This window comes from Manacus vitellinus, unplaced genomic scaffold, assembly GCF_001715985.3.
Source record: "Manacus vitellinus isolate BGI_N305 unplaced genomic scaffold, ASM171598v3 scaffold_43_pilon, whole genome shotgun sequence".
NCBI lineage: Eukaryota > Metazoa > Chordata > Aves > Passeriformes > Pipridae > Manacus > Manacus vitellinus.
In genome coordinates this window covers 5500071-5519079 of record NW_021940560.1, presented here as the reverse complement: position 1 = coordinate 5519079, position 19009 = coordinate 5500071, and the positions used below count along the sequence as shown (strand labels likewise).

Sequence of the window (19009 nt, the reverse complement as noted above, 5' to 3'; positions counted from 1 at the left end):
TCTGGTGAAGTAGCATGTTTCCAAAGCACATTCATGAGCATACACTTGTACTGAAAGGACCCAGGAGAATGAAAAAAAACGATATCCAGTGGAGATGTATGGGAGCAGACAGAAGGATGGGAACTAGAGCTCAGTGGTCTCTGCTTCATGCTCTTCTTGATGAGATATTTACACCTGGAATTTCCTCTGACACAAGGAAACTGAAAACTGCAGTGTCTCTGCGTGTATGAGTAAAGATTGCTGGATTGGAACATTATTTTTGAAATTACACTAAAATGCAGGTATTAGCCAGTGCACCCTGATGGTGTTTTGAACCACACAAGACAGGAAAGTTAAGAGTTGTGGGTAGCAGAACAGCCGGGAGGAGTGAGTGCTGGAGCTCAATAGGTGTGTGCAAGCTCACAGACCCCTGAGGGAAATCGTCTGGAAAGGAGACACAGGAGACCCCACCCATCCCTCCCATGGCACTCCTCTGCTCCCACTGATCCCATGGCTGCACTGGAACTCACTGTCTGAGGAGGAGGAGGAGAAGGATGCTGGCATCACACTTGCCATGACAAGTGTTCCCAGCGCTCCTAACATCCCTGCAAAAGGCTGTTGCCACCATCTACTGATATTTGGCTGCTGAATAGTGATTTTCATCATTTTGAGGTGACTCGATCTCAGAAACTATCTGTGTGTCAAGACACATTTGCACCTGTGTCTCAGCAAACTGAAAAAATACTCTTAGGATTTTCTGTAACAGACCATTTCCTGCTGAAAATAAGCTATTGTGTCCATCTGATGCTGCCTTTACCAATGTCACTGGAGCCAACATGTCAGTGCTGATCCATTGTGAGTGTGACTGTTGGGCTGCCTCTGGCCAGGCACAGGCAGTGCCTCAGTTTCTCTGGTTGCTGCCTGACCTTGGGCAAATAAATCACTTACTCTCTGTGTACCTCGCTTCCTTATCTCTCAACCAAAGGTGGAAGTGGCTGAGATGGTAACAGCACTTCCCTGCCTTGAAGCGGTGCTGAGAAGACAATTCATTAGTGAGATACCCACCTATCTGCTGTGCTGTGGGCCATGTAGATAAATAGACAGATGTGAGTTCATTCTGGCTGTGAAAAAAGACAAAAAGCGTTCCAAACATAAAAGTGGGTCTGTATCCCTTGTTAACGCAGAGAGGGAAAAAAAAAATAAAATGCTGAAATAAGGGGAGGGTGATTTTCTCCCTCTGTATTTATCCTCGCCACAAGTCTGTGAGCCATTTCAGTGCTCGAGAAAGTATGGATTAACATCACTGACGTCAGCCCCAGCACTGTGTGCAGGCTTCCTGATAACCCCCCACTGGCATCTCCGGCACCCTGGATTTGTCCTGGCAAATCCTGCACTGAAATCGCATGAGCCAGACAGTTCCTTGTGTAATGTGCACAAATTACAAGCAATAACCAACCCTTCTGACGGATTTTGCACCCAGGAAAAGTCAGACTGTGAGACAGAAAGTTATTGTAACAAGCTATAATGCAGTATTACAGGCTGACCAAGGAGGAATTTTGTTATAGATCAGGTATTTCTGTTTTCCTGGCAGCTCTGTGGCATACATGAATTTATTTTCTTCTACAAGCTGCATGCTGTCTGTCTGAGTCAGGCAAGTTGCCCCACACAAGCTGAAAGGATTTGCTGCATGAGACCTCTGTGAATTAGAAGACAGTTATAAAAACAAAGTCTAGGAGAAGAGGTTTCAAAGAGCCAAAATTTCTGAGTACCAGCTGTGGTATAATTAGCATTAAATTTTGTAGCTGTCATAGGGCAAAGTAACCAGAAAATTAAATATAGAGGTAGCAAATGATTGGCATTTAGGATAGAGCATTTATCTGCAATACCTACAGCTACTGATGCTCTAAGGATGTTGTAAAGCTGTGGGAGTCTCACACCATAATTCAGCAGCATTTCCAAAAGGAAGAGGAATTACACAGCTGCCTTCACAGAGGAGCAAACTCCACAAGTTTAGGCATCCAGTGACACAGCTTGCACAAAGAACTTCTCTAACACAAAAGGGAGATTTTAGGCTGTTGCCAAGTTTCTTTAGTACCCTTGCATACTTTATCCAATTATTGTTAAGTGGCGTTTTTAATCTTCAAAGCATTTTGTAAACCTTACCTAATTAATCTTCACAACACCTCTATGTGGCAGGTAAGCATTCATTAAGTATTTTTGATTCATAATTAGTCACCAGCTAATCATTTAAATACTCCAATTTAGCAAACCTAAATAAAAAAAATAAATAAAATTTGTTCCCTCTACCAAAACAAGGAGACAAACCATTATTGTTTAATCCAATGATGTCTCCTTCCAGTAGGTTGGAGTTGGGAGTATCAACAAGTTTGATTGATTGAACACTACAGTTCTTCATAATTGCACAAAGAAATCAAGCTTGATTGTTCTCGTCACTTGGGTATTGCTGAAATTATGTTGTTAAAAATAAGTAGCACCATATGTGAGAAATGCATTGTTTTAGTTGGATGGAGATGGAAGGCTTTTTGGTGTGCTGCTGGTTGGCAGTTAAAGCATTGTGATTTTGCATCTGTTATCCACTCAGAACTTTACTTTGCCTTATTTTTTTTTTTAATTTCTTTGTAACAAGTTAAAGTAAATAAAATTTTTTATTTCAATCTGAGCCCGAACTCCACAGTTTACGTCAGGAATATCTGTAGTAGCAATTAAACTGGTGCCTGTCTTGTGTTTTCTTTTAAGCACATGCCTCTGAACAATAGAGGCTGTAATTGTAATTTCTACAGAAGGCTTTTTGTATGTCTGAAAAACAAACAAGGAAAACAAAGCCTCTTCATACCCACCATTATGATTTGGAATATTCACATATATGTGTGAGAAAGAGAATTACGGATGAAATAATACCTTGAAAGTGTCACTTTCTTTTAAATTTGTAGAACAATTGCAAAGCAAAGTAGGGTTGGATCCAGAGCAAAGCAAAAATTGAAACAAAATGCTAAATTAATAGTATGCAGCTGAGATACTGTGTTTTTATTGAGAGTATAAAATGCTCTACAACAGGTTAAAGAGGAGGGAATTAAACTGAGTATGGGAAAAATAAACCTTCTCCTTCTCCAGAGGCTGAAATATTAAGCATCATAGGCAGGTTAGATTTGGAGAGCTTTAACATGACCTTGTTTTATACACCAAAGATTAGCATTTAAACCTATGTTTCAGCCTAGTACATATATAATAAAAGTAAATTTGTATTGTTGAAAATGCAACTGTTGAGAAAACGCCAGCCCTTACTGCATAGCATGTCCTTCTGTTACATTTATACAGTGGTACATGTATTTAGAGCATATAAAGATTTGGAGATGGTTTTGCTGATTTAGAGGATCAAATTTCTGAAGAAGGGTGTTGAAGTAATATTGGTACACCATCATAGGCAGGTATTACTGGGCATTTCCCAAACAGAGCGTTGTAGCCATTACTAACCTGTAGGAAAGCTTGTTACACAAGTGTGTATGCCAAAAATTACAGTCACAGGACCGGCTCATGGGGGAGAAATTACTTTAAAGTGTTATACAACCCCTATCTGAATCCAGAAGCCCTGAACCAAGGGTTGCTGGGGATTGTTAATGTGCAAAGGTGAAATTATTCTCCCATTCCTGCAGTTCCCTCTAGAAAAACACATTCAGCTGCTGGTGAGGACAAGTACGTGGGACCAATGGACCTCCATGGTAAGGCAAGAGGTGACTGAAGGCTTTTGCCATGCCTGTCAACAGGACTGCAGGAAATGGAGTGAACCAAAGGACTGCCTTAAGACTGGGAGGAAACCAAGAGTAGAGCAATGGCTGCTCTGAGAGGTTGAACTTGAGCTGACAGGACCTGGTGCTGTGCCTGAATGTTTTTGCCACCCCAGCAGTGGGTGTGCAGTGATTTTTGTTAACGTTGACTTAACATTTGCATTAATCTCTCCACTCAAGAAATATGGTACCAGGAATCCTCTGTTTCGTGTTTGATAGTGGCAGTTGTTCCAGTAGTGATCCTGTTTTTAATCCCTTTCTTTTTAGCTTATTATTTTCTGTGTGCAATTGACTACTCAAAGCTGAAAATATGAGCTTTGTTTGAGAAGGAATGAAGCCGACTCGTGTGTGTGGTATCAGGAGTATCATTGCTGGCTCCAGAATCAATTACTCTTTGCATAATCAAGTTCTTAACTGATATTTTTCTGTAAAATTGCAGAGTATGACTCAGGCTTTTTTACCCCCATGTAAATGAGGGGAAGGAGTGCATTTGCAGCCCTGTTTCTGGCTTTGTTGTGAGTGTGGTGTGGCATTTGCTTTACAGGCAGCAGCGTGCACTGCTCTGCTGTAATCCACAGATTGATCTTTTATCTGACTGTGGAGCAGATTTTCAATAACACTGGTGTGTTATGTTCTGTCACACTTCCTTTTAGTGTTTATGTACACATGGGACTTGCCCATATGTTGATGTATACAGATGTATGCATATAAACTGTATAATTTTAATTCAGAAGCTGGAATTTCTGTAATTGATGTGTGTTTTTCCCATATTGGCTGTTAAATACTCCTCTGTATTTTTAATAGATTCTCTGTTGAGCTTTAATTTTTCTATCACTATTGTTCTTCCTCTGAAGGTCATTTTACTACTAGGTCTGGCCATGTCTGTGCATTCTTTCTTGCTCCTTAGAACACTGCCTTAATCTTAGTAAAAGCTTCCCTATGCTTTCTTCCTTTAATGTTTTTACCTTTCACAGAGAACTGGGCAGTTCTTGAAGAACAAACTGTTGTTTGTGGTCTGTAGGCAGCAACCCCAATACCTGGGGATCCAAAATTTACAAGTCTGTGTTGCTTTTCTACTAGGATATGGTTTTAGATGGGGAAGTGGCTGTGGCCAAGAGAGCATGCCCAGGGTCTGGTAATTGCTGTGCCTCTGCTGGGAGAACAGGAGGAAAGATGAGGAAGAAATAGAGGGAGGAAGGTCAGGATCATTCGTTACCCTCCCCACCCCCCGAGAAATTCAGCAAGCAAAGCCTAAGTTGGAAAGCTGTTTCAATCAAAACCGTTTTGCCACTGGAGGAAAAAGTTTACGTAGAGCAGTTGGATTCAAGGGGTAGTGAGTTCAGGAATACAATTAACATTTTCACTTCCTTTGACACAGAAGCTTTTGGGTTTTTCTTCTGTCTTTTTCCCCTTTGTTTTCCACTTTTTTATTAAATTAGTGCATGAGAAGCAGCTCCTTAATAGCTGTTACTCGTTTTTCATTGTGAAGTTTGCTGTGGCTCTCAGCTGTGACAAGGTTGTAGTCTGAGGCTCTCACATCTTTATATGACCTGGTTCTCCTCTCTGTTGAATATAATGCTTCCTATGGCTATGAAACTACATGCTGACAGGGCCATATTTTTATTGTGGAGGGTTTTTTACGGCAAGATTCAGAACACAGGCATTGAGAGCCTGTCTGGAGGAGTCAGCTACCCCTGCCCAGGACACACAGCCTGTTCTGGGTGCTCACCTCCCTTGTGTACCCCCAGCAGGTGCCACTTGTCCTTCTGCAACTCTCTGCCACACTGGGCAGGACGTCTAAATTTCCATTAAGATTTAAATCCTTTCTAAGCTCAATTGGGTTACAAGAGCCTTTACCTACTAACACTTTGAATTAAGAAGTTAATCTTATCCACTGATAAGCAGCTAATTGTATCGGGCCAGTATCAACAGGGTATCACCAGGCATATATTTTACAAGATGCTGGAGTAATGTACTTTTTAATTCTCCACCCACATTGTCAGGCTTTATGTGGTCTCTTTTCTCTTCTATCTGTTCAGGGCTTTGTCTTTGACTTGTTTAATTAAAATCAGCTCACTCCAGCCAGACTGGAATGTCCAATAATAACAGCTTATTAAGGAGTGAAAGCTGTGCAGTTATTAATTTAAATTATTTTGTTCCAGAGGTTTTGCTCAAATTAAATGGAAAACCAAATTAAACAATGATTTAATTAAGTGGAAGAGATAGAATGTAGAGCTAGATTTAGAAGGTGAAGATCTAAAAGAAGCATATTCTTCCAATTGTGACATCTAACAGATGTAATCCTTCATCAGCATGGCGAAGCAGAGATTTACTGTCATTCAGAGGATAATGAAGAAACCAATGGCAAGCATTATGTTACAAGATAAGAAACTAAACTAATGAATATAGCTCCACAAACTTGAATAAAAAACTCCAGAGAAGAGGTTAAAAGAAACAAAGCATGTATTGTTGAAAAGAAATCTGATACAGTCAAGCATTGCCACAAGCTCAAAATTTCTGAAATAAAATGACAAATTAAATAATATTATAGAACATATATAAACTTATAGAGCAATTTGTAAAAATATACTTCATAATGCATTGGTATATGCAAGGATGACCTGCCATGAAATTAATATTTCAATAGTAATCCTGCCAATTTATTCATGTTAATTAGATTTATGGTCTGTGTATGGAGTGAGTCAGAAATCCCACAGAAATAACAGCTCTCTCTTAACATTTCATTAAATGTTAGATTATCAAGATACACTTCTCTTGTGATGAGCTCACAGGTCCATTTTGAATGGATATAAATCATATTTTGATAATTTTGAGAGGTTTCTAGAGCTTGGGTAGCATTACCTGATACCAAATCTCCTGGCACTCTAGTTTGAATATTTAATTTCTAAAGTAATTTACAGTAATTAGTTTATTATTTTGAGAATAATGTTGTTTAACTATGTGTTGAAATTATTCTAACCTCCTGCAGCTGAGCTATCTGAAGTGGCAATGACTTTAGTTGGGGGCTCAAGTTGATCTGGAAACAACGATTGCAAGTTAAATGTTATTGTCATACAGATTAAACACACCAATAATTATCTTATTGGTTTGTCCCTTTTAGAGAGTAGTCTTATGTGGTGGAGGGGTTTTGGCTCTGGAAAGCCATTAGCACACTTATGAGACTAAAGAATACAAGAAATGGCAATAGCAGAAAGAGACTCAAATTTAGCTTTTCCTTTTGTATCACTACAGCTCTCTTTAAATAATCACCTTTTCTGATTTTTCCCTTCTGATTCTGTAAGAAGAACATATTCCTAACTCACAATGGATTATGTGGGGAAAGAGCCAGGTCACAGAATCCATTCTTAAAGCAATAGAATTCCTTGGAAAAAATACAACTTCCAGTGACATATGTGGATTAATAAATATCTCCCTTTAGAGTTGGTAAACACCTGGTTTTATATTTGAATATTTCCTAGTGCACAGAGGTCCTAGCCTCTGACTTGGATGTGACAGTGCTACTATTGCTGTTGATTTCATCGTTGTGGTTGTTGCTGTCGCTGTTATCATTGTCATTATTATCATTATTATCATTATTAGAGTGGTTGTCCCACTACCACTCCCTCATTGCAGTCTACTGGTTATGAAAGTACGGAGATGGATAGAGAAGAAAACTACACCAAAGGGTTAATTCAAGTTCCCCAGGGTTAGTGCTCAAGTTTTACTGACTTCGATGCACCTGGTTGGCATCTCTGCGGGCCTGCCGTGGATCAGGAAGCGGTACCATGCTGGTGGCAGGGAGTGGTCACACACCAGGTCCTCAGTTGCTGTTCTCTGCAGCTCCAGGGAGTCAAACCTGGTGCTCCGGTAGGGATTGCGGAGGATCCGGTGTCCTTCTGGTGAGCACTCGGGAGCTGGACAGGGCAATGGTTAAACAAGTTAAATCAACTGGGTACTGTTAATAGATGCTTAAAGAGGGCTGTGTCCTTTTATGTTTAGATGCAGTTCAGGATTGGGCTAATTTTCGAGGCAAACACCAGGAAAAGATCAAATCTGGAATTAAATATGTAGAATTGTAAGGTTGGTAACATAAAGATATTGGTTGTCTAAATTTTCATCATATCTGAATCAAGACCAGAAACCTTATCCTTTTAACGTGATTTCAGCCTACTTTTAGTCATTAACAGAGTCACTCCCCCTCAGAAATTAAGTAAGGTTTTGAGGTTCCAAAGCCCTGTGACCTTTGAAAATATATGCAGGTTTAATTTTAATTTAATTTTTAATTTAGTTTACTACATGCATGAGCATTTTAAACATGGTATAAATTGATTGGTCAAGCATAAAGGTGCACTTCACATACTTTTAAATATGCTTTTAGAAGAATCAGAACAAGAAATGCTAAAAGGGGGGAAATAAATGATGTTAGAACAACGGTACAGAGTTTTTAGAAATCAGCTCAAGTTAGGCCTGCAAATATTCAAGCTACAGGTAAGACTCACTTGAAGCATAAAGCCAAATACATCAGAGCTTCTGTGTGTGCACCTCAAAGTGTGAATCAAACCTGCTGCCCTTTGGTATGTGTTTGTTTACTCACTTGCCCTGTTTATTTTCATACAACTCTTGATTTTTCTACAGAATATTTGGTTCTTTACTTATCACCTAATAAAAAGAAGCCTTGCAATGATTCTTTTAGAAGTTCAAAGAGCTGATCGTGTAGAAAAAAGGGTCTTTACTTGGTTATCTGAGACATTACTTGATGAGGCCAAGCCCATTTTCACTGTGTCAGCAGTGATAGAGGGTCACAGGAGCAGACCGAGGTGGAGCTGCTCTGCATCAGCAACAGAAGGCTCAGCTAATTTCTTGCTGCAGTAATCTTTAATTGCTAATGATGATGTAAGAGGCAGAGGCCACGTTGCAGGAATTGCACAACCTGGCAGTGAGCAAAACCCCCTTTTCGTTGTAAAAAGGGCTTATTTATGTGACAGCGTTGACAGAGAATAAGACCCCTCCCCATAACATAATTTTTCAAATGTCACTTTTCAGATTGTGACTCTGCTTTAATATTACGCCAGTGGCACTCTGAAACACATTTATCATTTTTATTTTATTGACAAGATACTCAGAAGGTCAAAGTCAATCCATTTATGGAACTATTTTTAAAGATTATTTTGATTGTGCCAAAGGCAAGGCAATGGTATACAAGACAAATGGGGACAAAATGTAGCGTAACGGAGCCTTTATTGCAATTTTCAGGGAACTAAACTGTCAAAGCCATTGCAATTCCAATGCAAAATTCAGCTGAATTAATACAATTGCCTTTTTAAATAAAAAAGAAGCGCCCTAAGCTTTTCTTTTCTACAGGTAAGAGCCATTTTAGAGAGGGAACACTGGGAAATATTGCTACTCTAATTAAATCTGGGATCTGATTCCCTTTCTTAGAAGTCCTTTCTGGGGACCACATGGAGACTCTCCTTTGCTAATTCCAACCCAAGGGAAGAAGTGACATTTCAGCAGAGCAACTATTTTACACAAATGAAAAGTTTACCCATATTTAAAAACCCTTAAAAAAATGCAGACCCTTGCTGACCCCTTCCATATCACTCAGTGCTTTGGGAGTGTTAATGGGAACAGAATCTTGGCTCATGATGCCTTTTGCTTGCCTGAATTAGCTTCTTTCTGAACAAAAGACAAAGGAGTCTGAAAGCAAACAGCTCTTTGTACAGTATTGCCACAGGAATCCTGCAAAAACATTGTAATATAATTAATTGCATTCACTTTCTCAATAACAATAATAATATCAAATACTGCCTTTAAATGTAATTAATAGCCTTCTGCTCAATACGTATTAGTTATAATTCAAATTCACAGCACATGTTATGGTCTTACCAGTGATTAACTACTCTGTCTAAACAATGCAAATATATTAGACTCTGACACACAGATAATTATTTTTCATCCTTTGCACAGTTTTGTTTGCAGTTGTTCAGAAAACACTGTTTCTGGTGTTAACTGAACACTGCACATAGGACTGGCAAGGGGCAGGGAGGGACTTGGAGGGGCACACAGGACAGGTATGCAAGGTCCCTAAGGAGAGGGATGGTCACCCATTAAATTTAACAGAAGCTGGGGCTAGAGCCATGTGTTCACTCCCTAAGGAATATACATATGAAGCCCTGGCTCAAGCAGCCACCACCTCTAAAGGCCCATTTTACCCTCTGTTAGCTGCCAGAGTGTGTTTATATACCTGTGATTGGGTTTAGTTATGCTTGGAGGCTGTCAGCCAAGAGGCAGCAAGGCAAATTGATCCACTGTCAGCTCCCTGATGGATTTTGCTCCCTCCCTGATGCAGATCAGACCGGAGCACATGGAGCTGATGGCGTTGCAAAAGCTCACCCAGGTTTTGCAGAAAGCCATGAGCAAAACGACCCCTCAATTACCGAGTTTTCCTTGTTAAGCACTGCTTATTATGGCCCTATGACAGAATGATTGTAAACTTTAACGTGCAAATTGCAGGCCACGGTACAAGTTAATTACCACTGGCTTTCCCGCAGAAATAAATGAATCGCTGTAATCAGACTACATTATGAAAATGTCATTTAAAAACAACAAGAGGACACAGCTGAGCCCTTTTGGTTGCTCACCTGAGAGATGCCCACCTGTACTGTGTGGTGGCTGCAGCTTCACTAATCAGAGGAAGCCTTCCTGTTCATTTTTAATTCACAGCAAAGTCAGGTACAGATGTCAAGCTTGTGTACAGTGATCAAGTGCTCAGTATCCCAATCATCCCCCCTGTTTTGGGGAAGAATAAAAGTCCACATTCATGTCTCGTATGGAGTCACTGCTACTCTGTTGTATGCAGACAAGGTTGTCTTTAAAAGGAAATATTTATTTCTTTATGTAAGAGAAACTTAGAAGTTTAATTTAATCCAGCTCTGCTCCTATAATTGTATTAAAAAGACTTATGAAACAAATGATGGCTTTTCAGGGAAGTGGTCATGATGACCATTCATGTTTCCTTCAGGAAGGAATTAAACTGTGCAGTGAGATTTTGTGGCTCTCAGTCCAGAGCTGTTGGAATTAAATGCTGGGTGGTAGCTGGTGCTTTAGTCTCCTGCTAAGAGCTGCTTCTTCAACCACCACCACCCTCGATAAAGGCAAGGAACTGTTGCTCAGACAAAAGGATGTTTTGCTTTACTAGACTTAAAAGCTTATTTCTTTTTAAAATATAACAATTTTGCAGTGGCAACTTGTGGCAGAGAGACACTGCATAGCTCTTTTCTGACACAAAAAGCAAACAAATAATAATACCTGTTGTAGCTGCTAAGTGAAAATGGCATCTGAGTAACTCTGGTGACATGATAAAGCAAGTCCTGTGGGGAAAAGCCTGTCTTCACTGAAGCCCTAAGGAATCTTTCTGTTAATGCCTGGAGGTTGAGATTCACACAAAGTTAATGTGTGGGAAAGGAGGGGCTGCCTATGGGCTTGCTGAGAAGGGGAGAGCCTCCTGCAGAAGGCAGAAGCATCCAGAAATACCTAAAGGAAAATGAGCAGGAAGTGAATGTCTGAACTCTTGTTTCCCACTGAAACACTGCTCTGGGCATGGGGTTTGGCTGTCAGCTAAAGGAGACATTGATGTGACCACAGCTGGAGGAGGATATATGTGTTCTGGTTCTGGGAGCAGCAGCCTGGAAGCCCACTCTTGGTGTGGTGATCAATATTATATGAGACGGCACTGAGGCTCCATCAGCGACCAGCCAAACAAGAATGCAGAAAGGTGTTTTTAGGGCATTGCTCTGGGATGCCCCCAGCACAGACCCACACATTTAACACCTTAAGCATCTGCTGGCTGCAGCTTATTTCAAGCAGGTTGGTAACTGGATGGTCTGGAAGCAGCTGAGCCACCTGTACAATTCTTGGGCAGAGGTGTTCATGGAAAAGATGCTGTTGTGGGAGCACCAGGCATTTGCTGAAAATCTGTCCACCCTGGCTGATGCTCATGGCCATGGGAGGAAGCATCAGAAATATCAGGGAGAAGGCCAGGAAAATTGGAGTGGCAGGCTGAAAAATTGAAAGGAAATAATTTGCTAGACCTTTGCTTTTGTTTCTACAGGCAGGTGATAGAGCTTTACCTGTCACTTTTGCTCCCAGTAAATATCAGTGGCTTATGTGGAAGAAAGTTTAAGAAGCTGTGAGATTTTGTTTGTTTGCTTTGAATAGCAGCTGCAAATCAAATAATATCAATAGGTGATGGCAGCTAGAGAACCCTGAAAGAAATATAGTCCACAAACCTGAGGTGCATGTTTGCTTTGGGCAAAGTGGTGCCAGCCACACAATATATCTAAAGGGCATTCTAAAGCCTTGTGAAATAACTGGCAGATCAAAAAATAATTTTTGTGTGGAGAGTGAATGAAAACACAGTGACAGATCCAGGTAAAACTAACCAGCAGCACCATTTGGAGATGGGATGTAATTATTCTGTGATGAGGAAAGCTGGGTTACCAAAATCAGATTTCTTTCTTGCCATCACCTCCCATATCATGGGAACCCACCTGGAGGTTTCCCCTAAAACTGCAGTGAGGACTGGGAAGTGGGGCTGCCTAACAGCTTTCACATGGCTTTGCTCTAAGGCAGAGCAGGGAGGCGCTGGGGAGATTGTAAGTATGACATTTGACAATATACATGTAGGTATATGTCAGTATGTATATCTGTATATTAATATATATATACACGTTTCAAATGATGTATAAGAGTACTCGTATTTTTGACGTTTGTATGACATACAGTGAATTTTTGAAGTCCCTCCCTCTCTGGCAGATTTTCAGATTTCCGCTTTTTGTTTCTTACAATCCATAGTGGAACAAACTGTTTCCCAGAGTGTCTGACTGTCTCTTCACAGGAAAATTATGGAAGATTTTCATCTGGAAAAATCAGTCCGAAATGCCAAGGCTGTTAAACCATAACTCCAATTAATTGCAGACAAAGGATGTGTTTGCTTTACTTTCTTTCTGCTTTAGAGACAGAGGGAAACCTTTTAATCTCCAGCCACTGCCATGCCCAGGGGCTGCATTTCACTGATGCAGCAGAGCTCAGGTGAAAGCTCCTGAAGCTTTCAGCGTGTCAGTGCCATCACTTCTCCATAATATGATTTACCATCCATTGAAGTAGTTTGGGTAGAAAAGGAAAGCAGATGTTGAGAAAGAGAAATTCTTTCCAAGGTCTTAATGGATATGTTCAAAACAACAGTAGAAGCCAATGATCTGACAGCATTTAAAAATTCCTTTTGGTGGATGCAAGTTCCAGCTGAACAATTATTTATTAATAGACAAGGCATTTGTAGCTAAGGAATACCTGACAGTTTATTAAGGACAAAAGTTGCTGCCTTATTTCACCAATACTTACTAAGACTTTAATGCAATTATTCTGCCTGCTGATGACAAAAAATTTATTCCTAGCAATATTTAGAAGCAGAAATTTTTTGTGAATATGACAGTGATCACTAAATTAAGATGCTTGAACCATGCATGCTCCTCTGGTAGATAAAACATAATAATTTTATAAAAAACACCTTGATAGTTAATAAATAAAACTATTTTCAGAGAATTCAGAAGCAGAAGAACCTCCTACTGAACTGAAATGATAAGAAAACCCATTGTATAAATGCCACATACTCATAATAGCCAGGTCTTGAACAAGTCATAAAACATTCATAAGGTAAAATTGATAAAGATAAATGAACCATTGTGCAAAATGAATGTAATTATAGAAAAATTGACCCAGGAAGAGGCTTTAGCACCTGTTGAAAAGAATAAGACATGTTTGAGACATGTTATTTGTACTGAATAACAGACAGAATTGAGAAGAAGGAAAACCAAGCCAAGTAGGAACATGGTTTTCCAGGATTCTACTGCTTAAGACTTCCCCTTAGAAGTTTTTAAAAATAAACCCCTTCTTGTAACCCAAGGATCTCAACGCACAATTAAAGACTCTCTAGCGTGTATGTCTTACAGAGTAAGCACACTTCTTTCAAGGCAGGCTTTAGACTGTTCCACTCTAGGATTCCACTGTGTTTGGAAACAAAACACAGCCTGTATACATCCTTCTGCAATACCTGAGTGTGGTCCAAGCACCAATGACAGTGGCAATGATATGGGAAGAGATCCCTTTCCCTATTCCATCAGACCCCAGGATGCTCTATGCTACATCTTTGATATTTTATATTTATGGTATATGAAACTGAAACTCTTACTAGAGTTTTCTCCCATCAGGCAGAATTAGTTAGTTTGTTGCTTAACTCTTAGGGAATTCTGTTCTTCTGCACAAAGATAACAGCACTTTCCCTGATGGAAAGCACAGTTGAAAAAAACCCTCCTACAATCTGAAGGTGTTGTCTTTATGATGTATCTGAATTTCATTTGTCTGGGAACAAGGTCACTTATCATCCTGGTCTTCTATGAAGTAAAGAAATGTACTATTGACAAATCAAAGGCCAACATTCAGTGCCAGAGCAAACATATATTTATTCATGCTTGTATCTCTTATCTTGGCTTGCATTTCTATTTTTAACTTGTGGTTTAGAAATGAGGAATTGATTATGTGAAACTTTTCGTCTAGTCTTTGTATCCCCTGAATACTTTGCAGAATAATAAGCTGCATATAGCTCATACAAGAGGATGCAGAGACAGGCATACAAGCATTTTGCATGGGGCCAGAAGAGGTGCCAAGAGGGGCTGAAAAAATAGGTGACAATAAGGGGTCCCTGGGAGAAGTGTGAGCAAAGTCTAAGGAACTTCTTGGCAGCTTACTGTGGAGTTAGGAACACTGTCACAGGAGATGGGATGGAAAGCACTTTCTTCAGTTCTCCATAAATAGAAAGGATGAAGGCACTGAGTGTTTATTTTCAGGGACAAGGCCTGTGTGGCCAACTGATGTGAATGAACCAAGAAGTTTCCAGCAGGACTGTTGTCCTTTAAAATGTTTCAGTCTTCAGGATTCACTATCTGGCATCTCTCATCAATGTGAAAATTGTTCACAAATACCGTGGTGGACACAAGAGGGACAGCACACATCATATGGATAAAAAGCAATTGGCAGCTATACAGGACAGGTGAATTTGGTAGATACCCTGCTTTGTGAAATACAGACTCATCTATTGAATGTACCACTTAGAAAAAGCAACAAAGCCAAATTGTGTCAATAGCTCTATTATATTTTACCAAGTCTCCTCCTTGCTCATTCTGGCTCAACCTCACAGCCAAGCAGGCTGAGAATCTGAATATAGAAATCACTTATTATTTCTGTGTCAGAACAGAATTAAAAACCTCATAAATTTCCTCAAGTTATCTCTGAGTTAATGATGATTCCTTTAAGGACTTCTGAGCAATCAATAAAGAGAAAATTATAATTATTGTTATTGATTGATCTGTTTTGCTCTCATCCCTCAGAATGAAAAAATGAAACCAAATGAAAAGGATCTTTCTTACCTCTCTAATCTCAGTTGTGCATACAGTCACAAATGTACCTTTACTAAATAGCAGCAGCAAAAAAAACCCTCACATATTTTGATTTTAGAACTCACTGGACTCTATTCAAATGGAAATTTGATTTCCATGCCTTCCCCTCTGAGAGCTGGAGCTGTTTCTATACCTCAACCATGACACGGGCTAATTACAATTTGCGAGCCACACATTTTTCCAGACTGCTCCCATGGCTAATGCTGAATTTTGGCTACATTTTCCTTCACTTCTTCGATGTAATTCTGTGTATGGATGACATTATGTCGGGGAAAGTGTCACCACTAACTTGCTGTCAGTGCATCCAGGTTGCAGCAGAGACTGGAGAACAGCTAAGGGGACTGACTGTGAGCAGCTTAGCGCTGCCAAATGCCAGATCTGTTTGCGTGTGTCCTGGGTGTGATTTAGTTCCTAATGTATTCAGGGTGACGAGGCAATTTTTCCTGCTATTGTTTTGCTATTATTCATGGCTATTATTCATTCCATTCACTGGCACAACAGTGGTTTCGGCAGCCGCACACTCTTCACGTGTTTATAATGGGCTTTTCTGTCAGGGGTTTGACATTTAGGATGAATGGTTGGGTTTGCTCTTGCCTTTGGAGTAAGGCTTTATTCATTACTGCTCTGCAGTAATGCACATGGACATGCTCCACTTCCCAGCTACTCCACAAAACTGCAAGGATCTTGCCACCTTCCTACTAAAATTTAGGTCTTCTTTGACCCTGTCCTTCATCCTCTCGTAGCCTGTGCACCCTTTGAAACTTGGACAGAGTTGATACAAAACAGGCCGAGGCTCATAACAACCCCTGCTGTGGATGCAAAAACCTCTTCTCATGCATTATAGCACTTTGGATGGATTTAAAAAATATTGAAATAAAAGGTCATGAGCTAGAAATAGCCTGCAGCCTGCCTGGCCAGTGTGATAAGATAAAGCTGTGTACTCCCAACCGTGGAAGTGCGACATTAAGCCTAATAGATTTCTAAAATCCAAATTTATCAGCAATCCTCACTGTTTGTTTCTTCAAAATTCGAAAGACATGGTTTCTGTACATATAGTCATAATATCTTCAAATTTAAAATGCATCATTATCTTTCCCCTATAGAAACAGGATGGTTCCAGTTCCAGCCAGCAGTTTCCCTCAGCTACGATAATATTCCAGGGGAATCTGGTTGTGTGTCTAGCACCTGATAGAGATCTGTTGAAGACTATTCGTGCCATGTAAGAACAAGGCTTTCAGTTCCTGTATACAAAACCTTCAGATAAATGCATTTGCTATTTTTATTTAGTGGAATTTAGCTCCCAACTCACTGTTCTAACAGGCAGTTATTTTCCTTTTCGTTTAGGGTTGTCTCTGCTTTGCTTGCTCCACAGATCTCTGGTTATTTAACAGTAGTAGTGGAAGCATCCATAAAAATAGCAAAGATTCAGGAACCTCTAAGACCATCAGTTATAAGCTGCTTTTTGATGTAAAACAAAATTCAGCTCAGCTGGTATCAGCTAAGTCTTCATCATATTTACAGCTGCTATCTGCACAACCTTTTAGGATGTAATTACTGTTATAAGAAAAAACATCTCCATAACTATATATGTGTAAAGAAAAATACCTTTCTGTGACCATCCAGCTAAAGCTGCAGGTACAGATATGCATGTTCACAGAGAACACAGGGGATTAGGAAGGCACAGAAATAAACAGGAGACAATTGTTGCCCCATATGGTGCATATTATAGGCAGATGTGTTTTGATCAGGATCAGCCGTGCAGAAGGTAAACCGACTGATTTTTTTTCTCATTTACACTGAATTAACTTTAATCACAGTGTAGGTTTGTATGTTTTAAAGCTTCTGATTGCTTAAAAAATGTGCTGGGGAGATGTGTGTCCTCAGAAGGTCTTCTGAGCCAGAAATAAGCTCTGTCCCTGAGTGGCTAGTCAGGCTGTGGGAGGGCTTCCCATACAGGGATGGGTTGGGATGGGATGGGGATTTCCTCCACCACGGTCGACATGGTGCCAATGCTTTTTACAGGAGGTGAAGCACTGACACTTTCTAGTTCTTCAGAAAAAAAAGTTAAAGAAAATCAGATTTGCAGATGGAGTATTTTTCAATGGGAACCACTCTCCTTAGACGTTGGTAGCGCAGTACAGTTTCCTCTCACCAGATGAGATGAATCCTAGAAATTTTTTATTTCCATAGAGCCATTTCCGTACTGAGCTTTCAATTCTACTTTTCCAACTCCTTCTTGCCTGATAACAGTGAGAGTATACTTTTAGATTATAAAATAAAGTTGTACCATTTAATGAAAAACATGGTTTAAAAAATAACATTACTGAAGGAGGAAGCAACCAGATCTTAATGCTTTTGTTAGGGAATAATTCAACAGAAAATGTTATCTGTGTATCCCCATTCATAGGTAAAACAAGGTGATTATAGGCAGACATGCACTATTTCAGGCTTTCTTCCATCTTTCTGTTATCAAAACCAGACTCAATTTTGCATTCTTAGTTAGTAATTGGCTAACAACGGTAATTTTCATCTTAGGAAAATAGACTAGAAACCAGTATTCAAAAAAACTCTACAATATGACAACTGATCAATTCTTCATTAGACTTGATACGTTCAGTTTATAACAGTCATTTCATTTGTAATTTGAGCTAAGAAAAAACAATCGGCAAAAATCTAGTCAAGCAATTTCAGATTGGAAAGCCATAACAGAAATTAGTGCACAAAGAAACAGCAGGCAATCAATTTATCATTTGCTACTTTATTATTTAGCAATTTGCAGTCATTGCTGAGTTGCTTTTGAAACTTGTAAAATTTGATTAGGAGAAACCTGGTGAATGTCAGGCTTTGGTCACTTCTGTGTTGTGTTTTATGAGTTGTTTTATGACAAAAGGACATAACCTCAAGCTGTGCCAGGGGAGGTTCAGGTTGGACATAGGAAAAATTTATTCACTGAAAGGGTTGTTAAGCATTGGAATGGACTGCCCAGAGAGGTGGTGGAGTCACCATAGTTGGAGGTGTTCAACAATTGACTGGACGTGGTACTCAGTGCCACAGTCTAGTTGACAAGATGGTGATTGGTCAAAGTTTGGACTTGATGATTTTGGAGATCTTTTCCAATCTTAATGATTCTGTGATTCTGTGATTCTATTCTAGGAGTTGTTTAGAGAACAGAGGATTTGTATAGGTAGATCTGTCTGGCATCTGCCAAGCACACTAATAGCTAAAATTTAGCATGGAAGCCTGGCAGCTCTATTTCTGTTTTTTGGGGGGCTTTTTTGTTTGTTTGTTTTTCCCCACTGTTAACCCAGTTCAGAGAAGATTTAGTTACCACTAAAACTTCAAATGCCACTTTAAAAGACACCCTGTGGACCTACATCTCCAAATAGAGCATGAGTCACTGTGGTCACATGTGCAAGAGTGACTATTGCCTCTTTTAGAGTACCCACTGTGTGGGTGGAATAGTATAGAAATGTAATGATGTTTTTAACCCCGTGGTTTGGATAACATGTCTATCAGCCCATTAATAAAAAGATGTTTGCCTGTGATAGACTGAGAAGTGGTGGTGCCACAAGCTGCTGTGCCACACCTGTTCACATTTATTCATAAGTGACCTCAAGAGCACTTTGTCTTTTTTATCCCCCATAATGTTCATCTTTCTGCATTTGGAAATGAGGACCACATTAACCTTTTTTAGTCTTGATGTTGAATTGAATAGTA

At 39.8% G+C, this 19009-nt stretch overlaps 1 protein-coding gene across 1 annotated transcript in view; it reads right to left on the bottom strand.

Moving 5' to 3' along the window:
* The window catches only part of LOC103759527 (von Willebrand factor D and EGF domain-containing protein), a 175847-nt gene that overhangs the window by 130887 nt on the left and 25951 nt on the right, over positions 1–19009 (bottom strand). Inside the window, exon 2 of the mRNA XM_029962195.1 lies at positions 7512–7696. Within this exon, the coding sequence (XP_029818055.1) occupies positions 7512–7696 (185 nt within the window). The remainder of the gene's footprint in view (positions 1–7511; positions 7697–19009) is intronic.